The sequence below is a fragment of the Xiphophorus hellerii genome, chromosome 22 (genome assembly GCF_003331165.1).
Source record: "Xiphophorus hellerii strain 12219 chromosome 22, Xiphophorus_hellerii-4.1, whole genome shotgun sequence".
In the NCBI taxonomy this organism is placed as follows: domain Eukaryota; kingdom Metazoa; phylum Chordata; class Actinopteri; order Cyprinodontiformes; family Poeciliidae; genus Xiphophorus; species Xiphophorus hellerii.
Window position 1 is genome coordinate 19,600,575 of NC_045693.1, and position 23,481 is coordinate 19,624,055.

Consider the following 23,481-nt stretch of genomic DNA (forward strand, 5'->3'; position numbering starts at 1 on the left):
TGTGTTGGCAGTTTCACTTTAACAAGGATAAAGTGTGGACTTTCTTTGTGCTAGAAAAATGTCCTTTTCTACTTTTCGCTTATTTAAACATTCAAAACGTGACTAAAACTGATTCCATGTAATAAAGTTTGAACACCTGAGGAATTTGTTCTGCTGGATTTTGCTCAGTAGGTTAACTTGTCGGTCTCCGCCTGTGTTGTCTCCAAGCAGGGTCTGCTGAGGGTTGCCATAGAGAACGCCCGAGCGCAGGAGAAGCAGGACCAGCTGGAGAGGACGGAGCTGAAAATGGAGCTTGTCCGAGAGAGGGAGCTGAGGGAGACCTTGGAGAGACAGCTGAGCATGGAGCAGAAGAACAGAGGTAGCAGACTGGTAGAAAAGTTTAATGTTTACTTTGACATTCTGGCTGGAAAGTGCTGATAGAAGCGGCACATTTCCCCCATCGACATCTTTCCCTGTAAACAAAGGCGATTCTGCCACACGGCTAAACGAGGTTTGGTTTAATCCACTTCGTAGCTGACAGGGTGTCCATTAAGTTGAAAATCAGATAAGGAAGTGAGGACACCAACAGTATATTACCCCTGAAAGCAGCTGCAGAGGTGAATTAGAGTGATGCTGGCAGAATACTACAAACTAAATCAAGTTTGGCAAGTTCACAGAAGCTGTCATCTGCAGTGCAGGCTGAGCAAATTCCAATCAAGGACATTTTGGGTATTGGGGTCACACAAGGTGTAGGAGACGTGATGATAAAGTGGTGAAAAGTGGACACCAAACAGACCACTGGCTCTCAGGCAAACACAGAGTGAATTTAGATCAAATATTAACTTTTCAACCTACTTGTAAAATCAGTGCAGCTCACCCTAACAACACCACCCCCATGGTAAAACATGGTGGTGGGAGCATAATGCTGATGGGGATGGGGTTTTTTTAATCTGGAATTGGGAAGCTGAGATTTAAAAAAATCAATATTCATAGATGTTCTTCATCCGTCTTACTGAGCTGAAGCTGTTTCATAAAGAAGCATGGGGAACAAAATTAATGCAGATGTACAAAAATGGTAGAAACATTCTCCAGCTGTGCATATTTCCATTCCACACTTTTCAGATTTTTATGCATATAAGCTTTTGGAACGCATGTATCGTTTTCCATTCCACACTTTTCAGATTTTTATGCATATAAGCTTTTGGAACGCATGTATCGTTTTCCTGCCACTTGAATAGATTTTTCACTTGGCATAGCAAATAAAATCACAGTTAAATACATTAAATGGGCGTCAATATATCTGTAAGACACTTTATTTACAAAAATAAATCTAAACAAGTTGTGTAAATGTGCAAGATGTGTATTTATCTGACCACTTTTCTCATCTGTCTTCAGTTCTGATTCAGAAGCGTCTAAAGAAAGAAAAGCGCAGCAAGCGGAAATTACAGGAGGCCTTGGAAGAGGAGGTCAAGCTGCGTGATCAGGCAGAGCACACACTGCTGCACACTGCCAACACACACATAGGTACAGAAACTGAACAAAAATATCAATCTCTTTTCTGTTTTGACTGTGAGCCTTAAAGTTACAGCGCTAATTCTCATTTTCATATTAAATGTCACCAAGCTTCTCGGTGCAACTTAGCCCTGAGTGTTCATTAGCCGCTAATTAAGCGTCCTTATTAATTAATGACCAAACAACAGGCCATCAATCACTGGCGGCGCCTGCTCACGCAGAATCTGTGACCCAGGACGCCGACGGGAGCGGCCACGACGACAGCAGGCTGGACAGCAAGGCGACACAAGGTACAGCTGTCCAGATAACAAACACTGCTGCTGCGGGGCGCAGCTGTGAAAACAGACTTTGATCAGGGAAAAAAATATTCAGCTACTGAATTTATTTGTAGAAAAGCTGAAGTAATTTGTCACCAGAAGACAGGCTTGAGGAAAACTTGTTAAAGACTTTTTTTTGTTGTTGTTGTAGTAAAATTACTTTTAAGGGAAAGTGCTGATGTTTGCTTATTAAAACAAAGCATGACAGTTAAAACTGTGTGTTACTAGAGAGAGAAAAAAAATCTATTTCATTGTAAGAAAAGGGGTATTCCTGCTGGTTGGGATTTATTTAGCTCCTGTTGACTGAGCTAGAACAACGGATTTTATTATTTCACCTACTGGTTGCTTTTGATGCTTAACAGACCGATCTACTGGAAAGGTTTTGAAAGATTTCACAGCGAGGCCGCTCCTGAGAAATTGAGCAACATTAAATGAAGCGTGAAGCGGTTCACCGGGGCTGCCAGTTTAATGAAAACAGACGTTTAATATATTTATTTCACTAAGATCATTGTCTTCACAGAGGCAGGTAAAAAATAAAACAAAATGAATACATTTGAGATCTTAAAGTGACAGTGATCTCCAGTTCGGCTTCATCAAAAGAGCGAGTCGGTTCAGCCCACCTCGGCTCCGCGCTGTGCCAAGGACCACCAAACCAGACAGTGCGCTTGTTCAAAAGCAATTTTTAATTGAATGTCAGTGAAGCAAGAAGAGAACTGGCCACTAATTAATGGCTGTCTTAATTGTCCTCATGACGAGTTTGTTTGGACATCATTTGCATAATTAACACCCAGTAATAAATCATTTAAAGGGGAATTGTCTGTCAGACAGCGGGGCAGGATCTGCTCTTTGTGCCAGGAAGTTTTATCACCAAAAAAAAATAAAAAATGGAGAAACACGGAGGAGAATAAAAAAATGCTTTGAACTCAATAATACTTCTTTGTTAGGGATCAGCGGTCATGACTGCGTAGGAGCTTCGGTATTTATTATGAGCTGATTATTTCTTCTCTATAGAATTCTGTTATCGGGTTTTGTTGCAGATTAAATTATTAGATGAATCCTGTATCTATATAAAGCTGCGTATATTATTCTATTGCCTAAAAAAAAATCCCCTTCATAAATCAGCCGGAAGAGTTAAATAAGAATCAGGAGATTTTTGTATATTTTTCAGAATTGTATTTAAAAGAATCAACAATTAACCATTGAATATTTTTGTCAGTATCTTTTTAACCCAAGCAGAAACAAACCCAGAATGAAAACTGGCTCACGTTCTCTATGCCGATACTTAAACTGCTCAGTAAAAGAGGGAAGTTTAATGGCTAGGAAATACAGGTTCATAATACTATTACCTGAGGTTTCACAAGTCTCTCAGAAACCTAAAGTAACTATTTTTATGGCCTAGTTCAAAGTATTACTATGCAGCCATAACTAAAGAGAGAGAATTAAAGGGGGAGAGGAAACCAAGATTTAGAGCTATCCCGAGGCTTCGAGGACGAGCCGGGTCATGGGAAAAAAATCTGGTTTGCAGGGAACAAGGCGGCTGGGCTGAGACTGGCAGGTGGAACTGGTTTTCTCTGGCACTGGAATGTTTGAAAGTTTTATATATATATAGTTTACAACAAAATTGCTAAGATTAAAGGGGACAGCTCTCCTGGATAAATTTATTATGATACTGCTGCATCTGACGGAAAAGCATAAATACTCACTGGTACTTCACAAAAAAAGAGATAAATGAAAAGGTTGGGACAGTATATTTCTATCCGAGTTGCTGACTCAGCTCAAAGCAAAACTTCCGGGGTAGGAGACGTCAAGAGAGACCGATCAGCCAATCAGAACTGACCTTCAGATGACGTTAAAAACTACTGTACAACGATTAATGGATCCAGATAGACGCCATACTCTAAACTCCAAAAAAAAAAAGAAGTCAACAATCTGTCACTTTGAACATAACTATCTCATGAGACAATTTTTACATTCAACTGTTTTATTAAACATTTAGTCACTCCACTAAATAAAAGACATTAATTTTCAAAGTTTGACACAAGAACAGTCAGTTTAAAAACGTATGCTTAATTTTTGTTCATTTAAAATCTTTCTGGATTTCTAAATTAAAGAAACTCAAACTATTAACCTTAACTAAAATCTTTGATCTGTTTAATCTTAATAGGAAGTTTTCACATCTGTTGACAGCTTTCATTAAATCAGGCAGGACTATCACAACGAGCAAAGTCATGAAAAAAATCGTAGTTTTGAAAAAATGTCTGACTTTTTAAACGCTCGGAACGACTAATTATTTAGCCATTTTAAAGTATGAAAGATCAACATCAAGGGGTGTATGCACACAACAATATTTATTTCTCTTGGATTTCAGAGGCCAGAGTTTTCATGCAAACCACAGGGAGGTACTGAGGTTCAGGAACGAACAGATGGACGAATGGATGGACGGATGTATGGAGGAAACGGTGACGAAGATTCCTCATTTTTTGACACATACAATCAACAGGCATGCTCAGTCCGGCAGTGGCATCCGGGACACAAATCTCTGCTTCCCCTACATCTCGAGGGTGACGTCTGTGTGGTTTAATTTATTGCCTCTATCATCAATTCCCAACCGTGGTGGGCAGAGCATTTTATTCTGATGTTGTGTTAAAGTGTGTTTCTTTTAATCCAAGTTTTTAAATCGTAGATTAAAATGACCATAGTTTTTTTTTCTGTCAGTGCTGTTTGTTTAAAGCAAGTGATGAACATAACTTGTAACAGAGGTGTGTACATATATATAGTCATCATTTTTATTATTGTTATTATTATTATTATTATTAATATGAAAAACAAGGCATGTTGTACAGTCAGTAAATGACTCGTATTGTGTATGTTATGCAGTAGTGCAGTTTGACAATACAAACAATACAGATTCTTTTTATCATACTGTGTCATTGCTTGCTTTCAGATCGAGTTGTTGCTTTGATGACTCTTTAAAACCAAAATGACGGTGTGTGGATTTGCAAGAGGAACACAGGATGTTGAACTTTCTCCTGTCTTGTCCTTGTTTTGGAGAAGTGTGGCGGGTCTGGCCGCATTGCGGTGTGAGCTAACGTTGGCTCTACCGAGGGGAAAAAAGTGGGACGTTCCTCCTGTTGTGTGATAATTCGTTTTATTGATTAAAAAGCCTGACAGAACCTTTCCAATTCAAGTGGCAAAGTGCACAACTCACAGCACTTTCAAAGAGACAAAGATGACAGATAGAGCTAGGGGGGGGGGGGGGAAACTAAGCAGAACTATGGTGACAAAACAGGACAAAGAGCTTCATGAATAAAAGGAAAAATAAGATTTTAAAGCTAAAGTAAAAAAAAAAAGGTAAATAAAATTGATGCTTTCATTTTTTTTTTGACCAGTGTTCCCCTCAGCATAAGAATACTGAATGACTTCACAGAATGAATGTCTGTTATCAAATATGGACCAATATAATTACAGGTTAGAATTACAGGTGCAAGGTAATATAATAAAAAGTTAACTTGTTTCAGTAATTCTGCTGAAAACATGCGACTTGCATAACTTAATTACAGTCAGAGTGATGCATCACTCTGACTGTAATTAAACTTCCTTGGTGGATGGCTGCTCTGACTTTGGACTTAATAAACACAGTGGACCAACACCAGCAGATGACATGACACCCCAAATCATTATCATTCAAAATTTACTTTCATCTAAAAAGATTTAAGACCACTGCACAACACTCCAGTAATTTTTTCCCTTTATCCCTGGTTAGACACTTCTTTCATGAATGTGGCTGCTGTGGCCTGAGTTTTGGACTCATATGTTAGTGGTGTAAGCGCCGACTTTACCTCTAATTCAGGCCCTGTGACTCCTCCCCAGTCTATTGAATGGAGTTAGCTTGACAACCCTCTCAAGACTGCAGTTATCATTTTATCCTTTTGTACCACACCTGTCCTTCCACTAAACTTTCCATTCATATGCTTGTTTACAGCCCTCTATGAACTGCCAGCTTCTTGAGCAATAATGCTTTGTGGCTAGACTCTTGGGAAGGATATCGGTGACTCTCTGCTTGACAACTTTTCAGCCCGCAGTCTTCCCCGTGATTATGCAGGCCATTCAAAAGTATTTCTGTATTAAAACTGCTTTTGTTGTGGGTCTAATGAAATGTTCTCATTCTTTAAGAAACTGAACAGTAAGATTTTTAGTAGCTGTAAGCCATAGTCATTCAAATGAATGGTAATAAACCAGGGATTGACGATATATCAGTATTGGCAGATATTAGTCATTTTTTAACATATTGATATTGGTTCGATGAATAAAACTGGGGTGATATTAACCATCTATATATATATATATATATATATATATATATATATATATATATATATATATATATATATATATATATATATATATATACAGTATATATATTAAACAATTCCTAAAAGTGATATATTTAAACTGTATAAACATTTTAAATCTGCTTCTAATAAACATGCTTCACTTTTTTACTGAAATTACAGAAATAAATTAACTATAATAAATGAAAACTACAAAAAGATCTAGATTCTTTTTTAGATAAAGAGGCAGAATTGTGTTAAAAAATTCTATATCAAATCCTGTTTTCAACCCATATTTTGCACCAAGGTTTTCTTTGGAGTGTGTGTGTGTGTGTGCGGGGGTCTTTTAGGTTTTACTCATGCAGTCTTGTCTGCATTTGCAATGTGCCATTTCCTGGACACAGACAGATAAGCTGGGAAGCAGCACTAAAACAATACCTCTGCTGCAGGCCGTCGCTCCTGACTACACAGAGGCTGATTGGTGAAAAGCAATGATTCACAGAAACGTACATGTGAATGAGTCATCAGCTTTTCAGATGACCACCTCGGAGGCTGTCTTTGGCTGAAAAAGCTTTGACTTCATTCATCGCCGCTCTGCTCTTTCACCGTCCTCTTCTATCTCTGTCTGTCTCACACACGCACACAAACACCAGCGCACACATAAATCTCTCACAATTCACCGAGCAGATTTGTCCTGCTGAGAGATGTGTAATGGAAAAGATAAATGGAGGATAAAGCTAAGGTGACAGGCCTGAGTTCATGCACGTTTGTGTATTTGCATGTGTGTTTGTGCGTGCCCGCGTGTGTGTGCCGCACAACAGACCAGCAAACCATCTGCTCATCTCCCCTTAATGAACAAAGCAAACAGCAGGAGTCAAGGCTGTCTCCAAATCTGGAGTCTCTTTATTGGTAAGCACACACACACACACACACCCCTGCACACATCTCCGCATTGTTTAATCTGATTATCTTTGATTGAGAACAGGGGCGAAGCAACCTTTTTAAACCTCACTCCCACATCAGTGACAGAGAAGGTCTGAAACACAATTAGCAAGCTGTTACTGAGCTCTGCTTTGCAGTCACATCTGACCACAGGCAGCCAAATAGACCTAATGGGTGGGAACTAACCAATGGGAACTAATTTAACTGCATCTGCAGGATGATGGGGAAACGCAACACTGTTAGACAGCTGTTCGCCATATCTTTTCAAATGTACTTGGACGAAACATAAGCGCTGGATCAAATGGCTGAGGGAGCGAGCACAGCCTGGCAACGGGGAGCACGCACTGATGTGAATAAAACCGGCAGCCAGTGAACTTAAAGACAAAGCAGGCTCTCTGCAGAGGAAGTCTGGCCCTTGACGAGATACGACACTGTGCACATTAGGCCAGAGGACCAGAAGAAAAAGTAATTAATCTGGACTTTTTGTAGCCATATCCTGCTTTAGACCCTAAGGACAATTAACACTGTTACCCCCTCTGTCAGACAGTGAATCACATGACTTCAAGACATAAAACATTTCCTGCGCTGCTGGCCAAACAGTTATAAATACATCATAATACGCAAATGGCCGTCAACGACAACGTGGCTAAAGATGAAACATGATTACTTCTGGGCTTCAGGGCATTGGAATACCCTGATATGGGTTAAATGATAATAGCAGGGTGGCATCATGGGTAAAATGAGCACTCAACAAGAGAACGATCTGGACACATGATCTGCCCTGATAAAATGCTTATGAACCTTACACTAAATTCCAGCTAAGAGAAGGGAGCGCATCGTTAGACGAGTGGAGCTTTCAGCCTGGGGGTTGGAGGTCTGCTAATAGAGACTGAAAGAAAAATTGTTGCATAAATGAAGGTTTCCGTTATAACCTCTGTGTGAGTGTAACAAAATGTAATTGGCAGGAAATTATTACATAAAAAATAAGAAACATAAAACAGTGTATTGATCATATTTAGAAAAACAGAATTTGTTCCATTTGCTTTTAGTATGTTGTTGTGTTTATATCTTTGTTTTTGTAACAAATAGGGTCGTATTTTGATTGTTTCATATTTCCATGTGGTTGATTTTAATAAAAAAATTATTTAGAAAAAGTTATACAATATCTATCTGCTTAATATAAATAAAAAAGCAGTAATTATTGTTACTGCTGCTACACTAACCACAGGGATAATCAAGAGTCTTATAGATTTTTATTGTTCTTACGGTCACACTTAACACAATTTTTTAAGGTGTCATAAAAGAAACACACTATGAAACACAAACTTAAATGCAGACATACCTTAGCTGTTTTAATGTGGAACATGATGTTGGATGAATGAGAAGTAAGCTCCTGCCTTCAAATGATGTTAAGTGTGCACGTCTGCGAGGGCAGTAGTTGGTGTGTGTGTGTGTGTGGGGGGGGGTGTGTGTGGGGGTGTGCGCGCGCGTATTATTACAATCAGGCTAATGGTGTCTGTAAAAAATGTAATGACTTAGATTTTGATGCAAAACTTCAGAAACAGTACGGTATAAATACCTAGTAGATTTAGTTGTCATTTTTAGTGCTTATTGCACAGAATATTACACCTTGTTTGTGGTTCTGCTCCTTCTAAAGCAACACATACCTAGCTAACTGATCTTAGATGGCTTTTGTTCAACTATTTTTATTTTATTTTATTTTTTTCAGTGTGCTGCTTAACAGGGATGGCGCTCATTGCTTGACAATTTTAAAAAAACAATTACCTTAGTAGGAGCTATAAGTGGATTTTATACCACAACTGTTTTTCAACCGGAATAAAGTTGTTCTGAACATTCACATAAGCATTTGAACTGAAATTAATAAATTGAAATTTGTGGTAACCTTCTTTTGATCTGCAGTGCACAGCAATGGGTGCAGGAGGGGAAACCGTGCATAACCCTAACGTCACTCTGTCACTTTCTTCAGCATCTATAAAAAGAAACAACTTTAAATGACTTGTGAACACATATTTTTGTAGTCAAATAGACAAAAATGGCCCAATTGAAACATATAAATATGTTTATGCACTGTCTAGAAAGACATTTTTTTCATTGTCACTGTGCCAGTTGCTGTTTTGTGTCAGTTTGATTTACCAAAATTATTTCATATTGCTAAGCGCCAGAAAAATGAGAGAGTGAAATAGAGAGAGATTGAGAATAGTCATCTGTTAGGATAATTATGTAAAAAAGTATACCTCATGGGATGGGTATATGCCTCCATCATATTGTCACACTTTGGGAACTTTTGTGGGAACCTTCATATCATGATGCTGCTGTTACACCTGAATTTCTCCACCGTAGGAAAATAAAAGTTGTTTTTATTATGGTTTTTTATTATTCTGTTCTATTCCATTCTATTCTATTCATTGCCGTTTCATATAATACAACATGAAAGAGTTTAGTGGATAAGAATACATTTACAATACACCTTAGCCCTATGATAAACAAATGATTTGTCCAAGGTCTAGCCTGCCTCTTGCCTATCGACTGTTGGATATAAGAGCTACAACAATCCTAGACGAGATCTGGTAGGCATTAAAACCAGAAAATTAATTAATTGGTAAATTAATGGATTAAGAAATGATCTGCTTCTTTACATGTTAAATCCTTTTTTAAAAATAATAATAAACCAGTAAGTAAAACTACAAGTTATAATAAAAACACGATTTAATTAGATTTGATGGATAATTATTATTCAACGTAATGTACCTACTGTACACAGTTGAAAGGTCAAGTTGGTAAAAACGAAGAATCACAACATGGTACAGCAGCGTCCTCTACCGTTCAACGACCTTCATTCAATCGAACTTTCCAAAGAAGGCCTTTTTTCCCTTCTACGGCTTCCGTAGCAAATTCCTTCCTCCTCTCTCCTTTTCCTTATTGTGGCAACATGGATCCTCGTAACAACTTTATTGCGGTGTTTAGGAGTTAATTCCGCTTTGTCTGGGAGTTATTCGCCTTTCTCCGGGTTCCTTCCCTCACCTGGACACCATGTTTACCACCACCGGCTCTCGGGGTCTGTGTAAGTGTCGCTTCTACTGAGCCCTGTCACCGCCTCATAGTTTAAAGCTAACTGGTGTTAGCATGCCGTTGTCATTCATTTACTCCATTCTGTTATCTGTCAGTTAACAGATTTGTGTTTTTATCAAACGTCATACGTCTCGCTTATTCAAACAGCCCGTCTATATAGGGGAAGTGTTTTTGTTTAAGTGAATGTTTAGGTAAACTAGTGGACGTTTTTTTTTTTTATCGTAAACTCTTGTTTTGTATTTGTGTGTGTGTTTTTTTTCTCCAGACAAGGCACCTCTGTGTAAAGGCCTCCTGCTGGTTCTCAATGGGCTGACTGTGATGCTCACCCTGCTGCCACAGTACCAGGACATGTTCGTGTACAGCCTGCAGGCTGTTGCACATCAGCACCAGGCATGTCTGACATCCAGAGGCCAGATGTTCAGTTTTCACCCAATTATTACAACCCTTCCTCTGTCTCGTCTTCTGTCAACAGCTGAGCAAACATTAGCTAATTAAATCACCAGGCTTTCTAGTAGGTGGCTTTCGCTACCTACCTATTGGGTTTATATTCTAATCTTGAGTTGTTACAGATGTATAGTTTTCTGTATGTACATTTAGGAATACCATTTAAAAAAAAAAAGTAGCTAGATCATGTTTTAAAGTTTTGTGCAAATAAAGTTTGGCCTAACGCAAAAATTGCACACTTGGTAACTTTTCGTTTCGGCGATGCGATAAGAGCATCGCTGAAACGGTTCGAGTAATCACAGGAAGGGTGTGATCCTTTTTTAGAGCTTTGGAAGGATCCAGTGTGGGCCACACAATGACCCCTGAGCAGGAAATACGTTTGAATGATGTGAAAATGCTTTTTATTTGATATTAAACGTTCATTGGGCGGTTAAGAAAACATTTGGTGATGTGTACGTAGATGTGAGAACACAGCTCGGCTCCTCTTTGTGCTGCAGGTTTGGAGGTTGTTGTGCGGCAGGTTGATCTGTCTGGACGTGAAGGACTCCTTCTGCAGCAGCCTGCTGATTTACAACTTTCGAATCTTTGAGAGGAGGTTTGGCACCAGGAAGTTTGCTGTAAGTATTAATAATAGGCCTGAATATTGCCTGTAGTGGCAGCTGTAGATCATTCACAGGGTGCCAACTTGAAGAGTGATTTTATTATCCCATGTAAATCCAGAATTTGAGTTGGCAACTTCAAAGACTTTCTGTTGTTATGAGCCGTTCGGAGGAGAATATACTCTAGATCAGGGGTACCCAAAGTCAGTCCTCGAGGTCCGGCATCCTGCATGTTTCAGTTCTCTCCCTGGTGGTAGGGAGATGATTCCCCCCGCCCCATTTTTTTTTGCCCATTCTCTTTCTTGGAATGGAATCATGAACACTGATATTCACTAAAGTGAGTGGAGATCTTCACATGTTCTGGGTTCTTTTGTGACCTTCCAGATGAGAGGCCATAGGTCTCCTGGTCGGTCGAGTTCTCCTGGGTTCTTTCACCATTGTAGGCAGTTACTCTCACTGTGGTTCACTAGAAAATCCTAAAAGATAACTTTGTAACCCTGATTAATGTCTTTAGATCCCAGACGACGTATTGCTATTTCAGTTCTTGTCGCCTACTTTGTTGTCTGACTGGTCATATTTTTAGGATTTCTTGATTTGGGAGTATTCAGGCTAATGTTTGGTAAGTCAGAGTTAATTTTATTCTCACATGTTGCCAGAATACATGGCTTCTTTTATTAAACAAACCAAAAAAATCCTCATATGAAAATTGTCTTTTCATATGAGACTGTGTTTGTTCAGATTATCTTTGTTTGATATTAAAATGTACTTAATGGTCTGAAACATTCAAATATGACAAAACAGAAAATCTGTCTGTGGATATTCACAGCACTGTGCCTTTTTTATGTACTTATTACAATGACAAAAATGACTGAAAAAGCAGAACATTTTCATTCTAATAATAAAGGAAGCGTATTTGATCACCATCCAGTCTGTCTGTCATTAACGACTTTCAAAGGACGAGAACGTTTTCACTTCCACATAGTGTCGCCTATTTTAGCATACCTCTGCTGGTTTTGTGCAGGTGTGTTATTCTGATTATCATAAATGTTTTTCATTGTTCTTCCAGTCCTTCCTGCTGGGCACTTGGTTTCTCTCTGCCCTGGTGGACTTCCTTCTGGCCCAAGCCTTCCAGTTCCTGTTTGAATATGAAGTGGAGGAACTACCAGCCGGACTGTGAGTAGAAGGCTGGTCCACTAAATATTTCTGCATGTAAAATTCATTTTGTTGTTACTTTTAGGAGTTTTGAAGGTCTGTTTAAACATGTTCATATTTAGAAGCTGTATATGTTTTTGGAATATTTAATAAATATCTTTATATTCTGTTAAACATAGGTGGCAAATCCTTTATTTTTAACAAGTAATGATTAAACCACATCTATGTCAACACCAAATTTGGGGTTCTTTGACAGACTGTTAAATTATTAAGCCTCATTTGGTAAATTGATACATTAGGTTCAGTCCTTCTTGAATCAGCTTAACTGTTTGTTGTTTCCATCCACAGGCTCGCTCCAGTCTTCTCTCTGTTTGTGCCTTTCTACCAGTCGATCCCCAGAATGCCAGTCACTCAGGTCCTGGGACACATCCACATCACCAACAAGACTCTGGTTTACATAGTGGGCCTGCAGGTGAGCCCACATTTTGAGTCTATACATTAATAATTTACTTGTCATGTGGTTGAATTCTTGAAAATTACAAGTTTCCTATCAGCAGAACTTTTTAATTAAAAAAAAAAAAAATTTTCTTTGAAATGTTCTCTGTTACAGCTGCTGACTTCTAGCCCCTTCATGTGGCTCCTTGCACTCAGTGGACTGGTTAGTGATCGTTCTATTTTTTTACCATGTCTTTAAAATGAGATGAAAGGGATTACGAGGCAGTATTCTCAGGAGTGTTTAAGGTCTTAGCGACTCTCTTTCAGACTAAAGAAGCAGGAAGGTCTCAAAATTTCTGCATGTTTTTGTCATGTTTAAGTTGGGGAAAAAACCAAAAGTTTTGCATCAGAAGGTTGCAGTAAGCCAGGTAATCTTCCTTATTGCAACAGTTTTCAGTCTGTGTGCAAGGTTTCATTGCAAAACTGATATTCTCCCATTTTGCAATACAGGCTTTGCAACTCATACTTTGTGTTTTTCATGATCTCTTAGCCCATGTAAGCATTATGAAATTCCTGACACAGTTGTATTGACATGAATTAGACTTTTTGTCTTATCGGTTCATGTGTGTGCTTTTCAGATCTCGGGAGGATTGTACCACTCCAATGCTCTCTGGTTGCAGAAGGTCTTCTTTGTCCCTGTTTGGGTATCTTCTGTTGGAAAGTACATTCTGGAGCCGCTCTTCTCCAGTGAGTCCAATCGCTAATTATTAGGATATAAAACCATTCCTTAAGAGTCTGTTACAAGAAGTTTTTTAAAACCAAAAAAAGCATAGAGAAATGGTAACAACATTATGAGGTCACAACCTCTTTTTTTGTTTTACCATAATTTATGCAGGTACGTTTCACAGGACTTCAATTTCAAGAGAGACCTGTTTCAAAACAGAAAGTAACAATATTGTCAAAACAGGAAATAATCAGTACTATGCCAATACAATGTGTGGACCCTAGTACACAACCTTGTGGGACACCTTTTGAGCACTCTGCTTAAGTTTGGAAAGATAATTTGATAAATAGCAGATGGTCCGGTGTAAAAAGTTTGTATCCAAAGACCGTGGTACGTGCTATAATGTCGAGCAAGAGATTACATTGGGTAACATCGCTGGAGTCCAACATCAGAAAACAGCTAAAAAATATAGGGATATTTTTCAACACCATCATAAAATCTGCTGATGACCATTGTGGATCTTATTTGGGTCTATTGTATTGCGTCTTAGATTAGTTGCTACTTGATCACTGAGTGCTGGCTATATCTAAAGTAAAATGGTCCCAAAATGTTTATGTTCAGTTATTACTACATTGTAATGTTACAATATATATATTTTTTGTTGCACTTAAAAGATAAAATGTCATTTGTTTTTCGAGGTTCTGTTTTTCTGATAATTTGCCATATTTACGATTAAGCATAAAGGTCCATTTAGAAACGGCAAAAAAGTTTTTGCAAATTATTAAAGTTATAGTACGTAGTGAAGCATCGTTTCAAAATATAAACAACAAAGCAGCTCTGCGTTTCATTCTCACAACGTCCCCTGCTATCGTGTTCAGCTCTTAGCAAAATGTGTTGTTCACGTCTGTGCTGCTCCAGGTTCCCAGCCCAACGATGAGACGCCTCTGGGGATGGGAGCCACTCTGGACATCCAGAGGCAGCAGAGAATGGATCTGCTCGACCAGCAGCTGCTACTGGCCCAGTACAACGAGGCCCGGAGGAACGTCAGACGTCAGCCACAGGTAGACTCACACACACACACAGTCCTCAGATCCAGACACACAAGGCTTTGTCTTTATGTTTATCATTTATATTCTAGTGCCATAAAACTCTATAGCTGTTTCTGTTCCCTGAATCTTGAAAATCCCTTTGTATACGTTTTAATAAAAAGGTTATGAAAACACGTAAATTTATAAGTTTCTTAGCTTTGCACAGAGTTGGGTAGTAACTAATTATATTTACTCAATTACATTTACTTGAGTAGCTTTTTTGAAAAAAAAAAAAACTTTTATGAATATTTTTACTATGCTGTACTTTTTACTTTTACTTGAGTAACTTTATTATGAAGTATATTCATTCTTACATGAGTCAAATTTCTATATTCTCTACCCACTGTGAGTAGATTCACTGAAGGAAGAACAAACATGTTTTAATCAAAAATTCACCAGACACAGACACACCTGCAGTTTTCCTAATTTTTTTTTTTTTTTTACTGATTTAGAAAATAAAATGTTTTGCCTTCTTTTGCTATTTTTTACTATTTCTATGAATTCTTCTTTTGCTATTTTCTTTTACTACTTTTATGATTTTTTGTTATTTTTTTCCCCCTTAAAATACCAGAATTTCCACCTAACATTATATTTTGGTCCATCTGATTATGTCAGGGTGGGCTGCTGCAGTGGACCAGGTTATTTCCCTCTCTGAGACACAGAGGACAGAACAGACCTCCAGTCCAACCCCATCCTGAGGCCCAGACACACCAGTCCACACAGCCTCCATTACTGGAAAACTCTCCTGTTCCAGAGGAACAGGTAGCACAGAAAAACCCCATGTCCTGCCTGATCTGTGTCAAAATGACTGCCAGTTTTATTGGCGTCCCGCTCTAACTGTGCAATTTTCCACAGGTTGCCCGGTTAGTGGAAATGGGCTTTTCCAGAATCGATGCCCTCGAGGCCCTCAGAGCTTCAAATAACGACATTAACATGGCGACCAACTTCCTCCTGCAGCACTGAGGAGAAAGAACCGTGGGCAAAAAAAAAGAAAGAAGAGGAATAAAGACAGCACATGAAGCAAAAATAAATGTGTTGCTCCGAACCAAAGACTGGCAATGCTGGAGAATTGGAGAGAAGTCAAAAGAATATTTTAAGAGATCAATTGCAGGCAGTGCCTCTGCTCCCTGAAGCAGGGTTGAGCAAAGGTTACCTGAACTGAGGCCGACCACAAATTGGTTCATGGAGAAGTGTGAAGCACAAGGTGAAAAGTGGCATTGCTCTGTTACGGTCGCTATAGAGTAAAACTGAGGGCTCTCAACATAAGGCAGATCCATTTCAGCTCTAACTGCAATGAATAGCCTGTCAACAATATAAGACATGAAGAAGATTTTAGCTCTCTACAAACATTTACCTAGAAAATACCAGCTCTATGACAGCCTTGAGACAGACCCTTCATGTGGACACCATGTTAAAGCTGTGTATAAACAATTTTATTAATCCTGATGCCACACAGTACTGCTTTTCAAAATGGCTACATTGTGAGTTAAAATTTAGATTTGCTCCTTACGCTAATTCGAAATTATGGGGGGGAAAAGATACCTGTTTTCAAAACAATGCATCAGGATTTTTATGTGATGTATGTCGCTCAGCTTCATGCTGTAATTGATAAACTGCCACCTTTGGCCAGTCGTAACGCAGACGTACAAAGGGATCTGAACGATGTGAGCACTGTGACCCATTTCACCAGGATTTTACCGCACTGGTGTTTGTTGGCAGAGACGTAGCAGAGCTGAGCTTTTTCCTGATTTAGACGCTAGAAGCAGTTAGCCTGACTCACACTTAACTTACTGAGCCACACTTCTTCAAGCTGACTGGTTTGGCTCAGTTGAGCTCTGTTGTCGTGACGCTGGTTAGAGGGCTTTCTCGGGGTGTGCGAGGCCGCTTCTTCAGTCCGTAACATCGTATCGGTTGCAGAGCAGCCCATTTCGGCTTTATTTATTTTGTCTTAAAGTGAGTTTTTTTTTTCCCCCTCTGTTGGCACTCTGGTTTTGAGTCATCAGTCTTAAGGGTCTGTTGGTATTTATTATGCAATTCCATAACGATAAATTTATGGAAACTTTGCACTGCATAGTACCTGCTCTGTGTATTTGAACATTGATACAAAAGATGTTATATTGCAGCCACTGTGTATTGATGTCAAAGACAGATGCTAATTTTATATTTTGTGCATAATGTTGATTATATATATAAATATATATGACCACTGAACTGAATCTTTGGTGTTTGTGACATTTTTGAGAGCGATGCTGTAATAAATGGCAGAGATGAGGGATTTGTTGCATGGACAACGTTCTGTTGTGCTGTAATGATTCAAATTTGATCTGTGAAATAAAAAAGACAAACTGTTATGAATTTCTTTCTGTTCATCTTGTCTTTAATATTTTTTAACATACTTTTATGTTGCTTATAAATAATTTAACCATAAAATTAGAACTGCACCGCCCCAATCTAAAAAATTAGATGTTTTTGAGCAGTGAAAGCACCTTATGTTAGCACTATGAACTTACAATAAAGTCAGAGGAAACACTCAGGGAGTGAGAGGCTTTTTAAAATAATTACAACCTGGTGTCTTTCTCTGATTTACTCTTAAACCATTATAATAAATTTAAGCGTAGGCCTATTCTTATTTTCAATAAATGTATTATTTTTTTTTTGCTATTTGGAGCTAAACTTCCAAGCCTCAATTTAAAAGAAAAAACACTAAGCTAATATTTTATGTTTTGATTCTATGTTTCTTTATTTTATAAATTACTAATGTTCAGCTGTCAAATAATTTAGCGTTTTGTTACGCATGAGCTTTCTAAACTAATTTCTTTCAGCTCTGAAATCTGTCCACAACTCCCGTGGGTTATCTATTTTTAGGTGTTGCAGTACTACTTTTAAACACACGGTGGCACTCATTTAATAAATAAAGACACTGGCTACTGTTAAACCTTTGTCCTGAGGATACACTACTGTATATTTTGCCACCTACCTGAATGATGTGCTTGTTGTCTTCTGCTGCTCTGATTTTATTTGGCTTCTAATAATATAATAATAATAATAATAATAATAATAATAATAATAATAATAATAATAAAACACTTATTTAAAAAGCTGTGAAAAAATGTCCATATAACATGTTTTTAAATTTTTTTATTTAAATCACCATGCGACCATAAAAAGCCTATTAAATAGGTTCACATTAAACCTTTTCGTTCTCAGCACTGTGATATTTTTGTAAAAAGATTGTGAGTAATTTCATAGTCAAAAATCATAGTCAGAATCGAGCATCAAATTTGAAGAAATAACCTCAATAACACAAATGAAACAGCAGCAATTTAACACTGAGGTACACTTTGATGAGTTTGGGAAATCGTGACTATGAATTAAAAAACAACAACAACGACAAAAAAGTACCCAGGAAATGTGACGCTCTGTTTTGTCGCTAGGTGGCGACAAGGGAGGCAGATCTGAGGTAGCGTTGTTGGGTTACATTGCCCTGCCACACCCACCGGTCACAGACAGCTCCAGCAGGCAGACACGCTTCAGGGTGGATAAATTTCAGCTCAGAAGATTTATGCACATCCTCACATCAGAGTTTTAAAATATTACAACATCCCTGATATTTTCTGAAAGCACACGGAGAAAGTCTTTTATGTTGTTATATTGTATATTGTTGCTGTATGGCTCTGAAAGAGCAAAAGAGCTCAGAATTTCAGGTAGACTAGAGACGATTTTAATGGCTGCTGGGCTGGAAAACAGCTTAAGCCAAAGTAAGCATGTATCTCTGAGTGCTGCTGCTTTTCTCTGTTTTTACAATGATCCTCTGTTTTTTCAGAACATTGCTTTACAATGCAACGTAATCTTACATTCTTTATTAATTATAATATAAATGAGTCCAAGGGCAAGTTTTTACACAAGTCACTTATATTCCAAAGCAGAAGAAAGCAAAAATCTTTTATTATTATTATTATTTTTATGTAATCCCAAATCTTTCTGGAATTTATTGTATTTCACAGAGAATTTGAGGAGCAAATGACGATGATATGTGGTGGTCAGCAGCGTTTCCCCTCTTTGTCTGGCAGAAAAGCCATTATCATTTATTGTGCACCCAGCCAAAGCCTTGGAAAACATCAGCACATTTTGAGCGTTATTTGTCATTCCAGGTTATTGGCCTGTGACTCTATTAGCCAATGCCTACTGTACTACATTATGATTTACCGCTGCTCTAAAGAAAGAGCATCTCTGTCGAGGTCAGTAAACTTAGCGAGAATTTTTATTTCCTCTTTTTATTACTATTTCTTTTGTAACTTTCTTCAAATTCAGAAGCTCACGTATATTTGGTCAGTATCAGGGATAGTTTGCTGGAGTTCTGGCTCATTCCTCCTGACAGAACAGGTGGAAGCGGGTCAGATTTGTAGGCCGCCTCATCCGCACACGCCTTTTCACAAATATTGGGGATCAGTGACAGCCATGCCTAAATGAAGCCACTTCAAAACCACTTTGACTGTATTTGTAGGGTTATGACCATTACGCAAGCCAGCTTTTACTTGCTTCAATGTTCTTTTCTCATGATGCCACCTATTCAATGAGTTGCACCACTTCCTCCTGCAGTAAGCAGGCCCACAACATGGGGATTCTGCCACCCCCATACTTCACATTTAGAATGGTAAGCATCTCCAAATGTAATTATAGCCAAACAGTTCTACTTCAGTTTTACCCAACTACAGGTTATGTCTCCAAAATCAAACGTCTTTGTTGGTGTGCGTCTGCCCACTGCAACCCGGCTTTTCATGTTTCTTTTGACATAAAGGCTTCCTCCTCCATGACTGGCCCTTCAGCCCATGTCGATACAGGACGTGTTCCTCTGTGGATAATGATACAGTCTCAGTGGCTTGAGCCAACATCTCCACATGGTCTTTGGATTTTGTTCTGGGGTCTACCGGCACATTTCAGTACCAAAGGACGTCCATTGCTGGGACACCGAACCCGTCTCCACCTTGAGCATTGTGATGGTTGGACATTCCCGTCATGTCTATGCTTGCACATAATTGTTTGCGTAGATTAAGGCGGCAACTTCAAGCATCAGTAAATTGTTCCCAAGGAGGAACCAGGCGTGTGCAGCTGCACAATTCTCTTCCTGATATCTTGACCTTCCAAACATGAAAGCAGGGTGTTCTAGGCGTGACCTTAAATATGCCCTCAGGTGTGCCTCCAATTAACTCAAATGCGTCATTTTCATGTGGCCGATTCGTTGTTCAAGCTGATAGAAGCACCAATATAATAGTTGGGGGTTTTTTTGTTTACTTTTTATACATTGTGAAATTTTGCTGGACTTTGCACGTAGGTTTAGTTAGGCTTGGCCGGAAACCTGAACCTGATATGAGTCAACGGGGGATCCAGAAGTTCAAAAGCTGGAGTAAAATTCAACATTGGGAGGTGGAATTTGATCTGGCTCAATGTGGAACAGAAAAGGCAAACAGTAAGGCATGTCGAAAATGTTTTCCTAAAGTTAAAACAATGAACAAATTTTCTCGTGTGAAGAAGGGTGCCATTATCTGTATCTACGCCTCGTAACCCGCTGAGGGTTAATGTGTGTCGCCACTGTCTGTCACGCTAGAGAGGCTAAACCTTCAAAAACAAACCTGAATTAAAAATCTTCCATCACATGAAAGTTTATAAGCTGGGGGGAAAAAAAGTAGATCAAGGTTCACGCTTCCTCTTGGGAGGCTTGATTAGAAGAGCGTGTTGTTGAGAAATCTGGCTGTTTGTGTAAGAACAGCAAATATAAAGTCCAGTTTGCACTCTGCAACAAGCCAAGCAGGAGATTCAGTAAGCGTGTGGAGGAAGGTGCTGTGATCCATTCAGAGGCTGACTGAACGTTTTGAGCCTGATCTCCGCCGTGAAAACCGATAGTGGCTGAATCATGCTGTGGGGAAGCTTTTGTTCAGCGAGGACGGGTACGCTGGTCAGAGCTGGAGTGAAGAAATAAGGGAAAAACCGAAAGAAAACCTGTGGATATTTTTGCATGGTGCTCCATCTCTTCACATGGCAAACAGCTGTTTGGTGTCTTATCGCAGATTTAATGTCTTTTGCACAGAGGAGATGTGGATCCAGATTTAATCTGCTGCACCTGGAGTCCCCGGCCTTTGAAGGCTTCACCTCTCTGCTTCTCCTCTCTCTTACTCGTCTTCATTTTGTGCGGATCAAAACGTACGCACGCGTTGACGCACGAGCGTTCTCACCATAGTTTTAATTTTGGGTTGTTATGTCACTGCTGTCACGACTAAACTAAGAAAAAAGTGAGAAATTAGGAAACAGCGTTACCCTCGTTTAAATAATCAACCTTTACTAAGAAAATCAGCTTTCTTGTTTACATGACCGCTGCTGGTGGAGAGCACGTCTCACTTCAAACACTCCGAGGTCATCACCAGCTCCAGCGCCATGTGCCCCCCCTCACCAGCTCTGTTGCCATGGTGAGCGCATGTGGTTTTTGTGTGGTTGCCATGGGGACCTTGTATTACAGCCTGCCGCCTGCTCTCATCATGTTTCTGCACGATCATTTGTATGCCTGCTGTACGCCGATGCTTAAGAAACATCAGAGAACCGCCCTGCGGGACCGCCTTTCTGTGGAAACATGCCTCGTTTGTTCCTGTCGCGTTTTTTTTTTTTTTCCAACGCGTGGAAAAATACCAAAACAGCTGAACAGCGTTTCTCTCTTTCTCACTGTGACTTTGCATGATTTATTTTTATTTCTTTTGCATTTAGGATGGTAGTTGGGGGAGGGGGAAAAAATGACATCAAATGAATGTGTGTCATTTGCAGCAATAATGTTCTTATTTCTGTTCTGTTTCTGAGCACAGAGTTCACAGACTGGAAGGCGGGGATGCCAGATGCCTCCCACTGATACTCAGAATAATATGCAAGCTTGTGCACTTTGAGATAATGGCGCCATGTGTTTGCTTGATTCGCTTTAACAATTGCGTTTAAACAGCTGCAGACAAAATCTTTCACACTATGCGTTGCGCACTCCAAGATTTGTAAATGCGTTTGTACGTTGTGGGAGGGGGGGGGGGGGGGGGGGGGGGGGGGTTCACTGGATCAGACTTCTGAGGCCGTGCAGCTGCCACTGTTTTCTTTCACTCTTTTTATTTTTTATTTTTTGTACGTGCAACTTCTCAGTTAATGGAGCGCAGCGTTGTACCTGCCCTGCAGGCCAGCGAGAGGTCTGGCATTTCATTTCCATTGTGTGCCACTCGTGATCTGTTTAGTCTGAGCTCGCTCGTGTCACATCAAAAGGGAAGCAATTTTCTTTAATCATCAGGGGTCTGGCTGAGTTCACCGCAAGAGATGTAGGCTTGCAAAACCTGCAAATCATGGATTTCTCCGAAAATCTGCATGCACAGATACGTAGTATTTGATCCCAAGAAACCTTTGGATTTTATTGATTGAATTGCTTTTTTATTAAATTGTCAGTATTTTTGATATTAGGCATGGAGTACAATATATGGAAGTAAATGGGTGCCATCAGGATTTGAATAAAAAATGTCTCAGAAATTTGAATGTTGTATATTTGTACTTACTTTTTCAGTGTTAAAATATGAAAAAAGTAAGTACAAATAAGCAACATTCAAATTTCAGAGGCATTTGTAATTCAAATCCTCGTGGCACATATTTACTTCCATACAAATACCTCATAGATTTTTTTTTTTTTTGTGAAGTGTCTAAATTAAACACTTTACGGCTAACACAAACAAGAAGATTTTGTGTGTTGCATAACACCGGGTGGGGAAAAAAGAAGGATTTTTAGAATAGAAATATTAGCTTTGTGAGAAGTATTTTCAGTTTATGCATGCAATGCTTGGCTGGTGATCATTTTGTGGCCGCATCATGGCATGGAGTGTATCAGTTTATGACTCTGCTGAGGTAAGGAAGCCTGAGTCGCATTAATAGAGGATTGTTGGGTCTGTTGTCTCTCATCTTCCTCCAAAGAGCGGACCATATATTGGTGTTTTGGCAGCGTGGACAGGTGCCAAAATCCTGCTGAAAAATCAAATCAGCTTCTCCACAAAGCTTGTCAGCAGAGGAAATTATGAATCACACGAATCAACCACTGAGCAACAACACAGTTCTTTTTCTTCTTCTGACATTGTCTCTGGTTCAGGAGTGACTTAACTACAGTGGCAGCTCACTTCCTGCGTACGTCTGTGTCTGTTGACCTTTTGTGGATTGCTCTCCCTGTGGAGAGTAACAGTGATTCTGTTATTGGCCATATGTCATATTCAAATGTCTAATAACCTCCCAGAATTTATGGTTTTCATTTGCCGTACGTCGTAGCAAAATTAACACAAAAAACATTGAAATTTATCACTCTGTGTCTGTGTGTAATAAATCTGGATTGGGTTTTTTTTTCTGACACATTCATCTGTTTTTGTGGTTTGGTTGGAAAGGAAAATATGTATTTTTCCAAATTTACATGCACTTAGGTGAAATGGCGTCACTTTTTCAATGGAAATATTGATACAGATCAAATGTTCTAGGATTTTCTGCTTTGTTGAGACTCAACAGTGGAAAACCACTCTATGAAACCTTTTCAGAACGGTTTCATAGGGTCTCTCTCTGACCCTCAATGCCGTCAGGAATCCCTCCTCTGCATCCTCTGACCTTTAATAAGGCTGCCTTCTCCTGTAATTGTACACACACAAGGTATGGCATGAGCGGCTGCTTGGTGGGCGGTGGAGGGGGGGACGTTTATTTTTAAGTATATGTACACTAGCTTGCTTCTATAACCGTAATGAACACAGAGTTCACATCAAGACCCCCTAGTTAAGGTGAAGGTGTTAAGCTGATGAAAGTTTTCCCCTCTCACCTCTCCTCTATGCG

The 23,481-nt window shown here is 39.2% G+C and overlaps 2 protein-coding genes across 3 annotated transcripts in view; both read left to right on the forward strand.

Moving 5' to 3' along the window:
• Positions 1-5,058, forward strand: part of dachc (dachshund c) — a 32,413-nt gene extending 27,355 nt beyond the window's left edge. Inside the window, exons 8-11 of one of the 2 annotated variants that reach the window (XM_032553979.1) lie at positions 208-358; positions 1,375-1,503; positions 1,680-1,781; positions 4,177-5,058. In XM_032553979.1, coding sequence (XP_032409870.1) covers positions 208-358; positions 1,375-1,503; positions 1,680-1,781; positions 4,177-4,214 — 420 coding nt within the window. In that variant the 3' untranslated portion in view covers positions 4,215-5,058. The remainder of the gene's footprint in view (positions 1-207; positions 359-1,374; positions 1,504-1,679; positions 1,782-4,176) is intronic. The other variant, XM_032553980.1, reaches the window with a different exon arrangement.
• A 4,921-nt stretch (positions 5,059-9,979) lies between these two features.
• ubac2 (UBA domain containing 2) lies at positions 9,980-16,968 on the forward strand. The gene is made up of 10 exons (XM_032553907.1): positions 9,980-10,163; positions 10,437-10,561; positions 11,113-11,232; positions 12,281-12,387; positions 12,715-12,838; positions 12,977-13,024; positions 13,440-13,548; positions 14,444-14,586; positions 15,229-15,375; positions 15,469-16,968. Exons 1-10 carry the CDS (start codon positions 10,133-10,135, stop codon positions 15,574-15,576), a joined length of 1,062 nt encoding a protein of 353 aa, XP_032409798.1. The 5' UTR covers positions 9,980-10,132; the 3' UTR covers positions 15,577-16,968.
• The last annotated feature ends 6,513 nt before the right edge of the window (positions 16,969-23,481 follow it).

Excerpts from the sequence above, each read along its gene's own strand:
- ubac2 (XM_032553907.1), top strand. The coding sequence starts at position 10,133 with ATGTTTACCACCACCGGCTCTCGGGGTCTGT. Across the intron at positions 12,388-12,714 it reads GAGGAACTACCAGCCGGACT|GCTCGCTCCAGTCTTCTCTC; the intron begins GTGAGTAGAAGG and ends TTCCATCCACAG. Across the intron at positions 13,549-14,443 it reads TCTGGAGCCGCTCTTCTCCA|GTTCCCAGCCCAACGATGAG; the intron begins GTGAGTCCAATC and ends GTGCTGCTCCAG.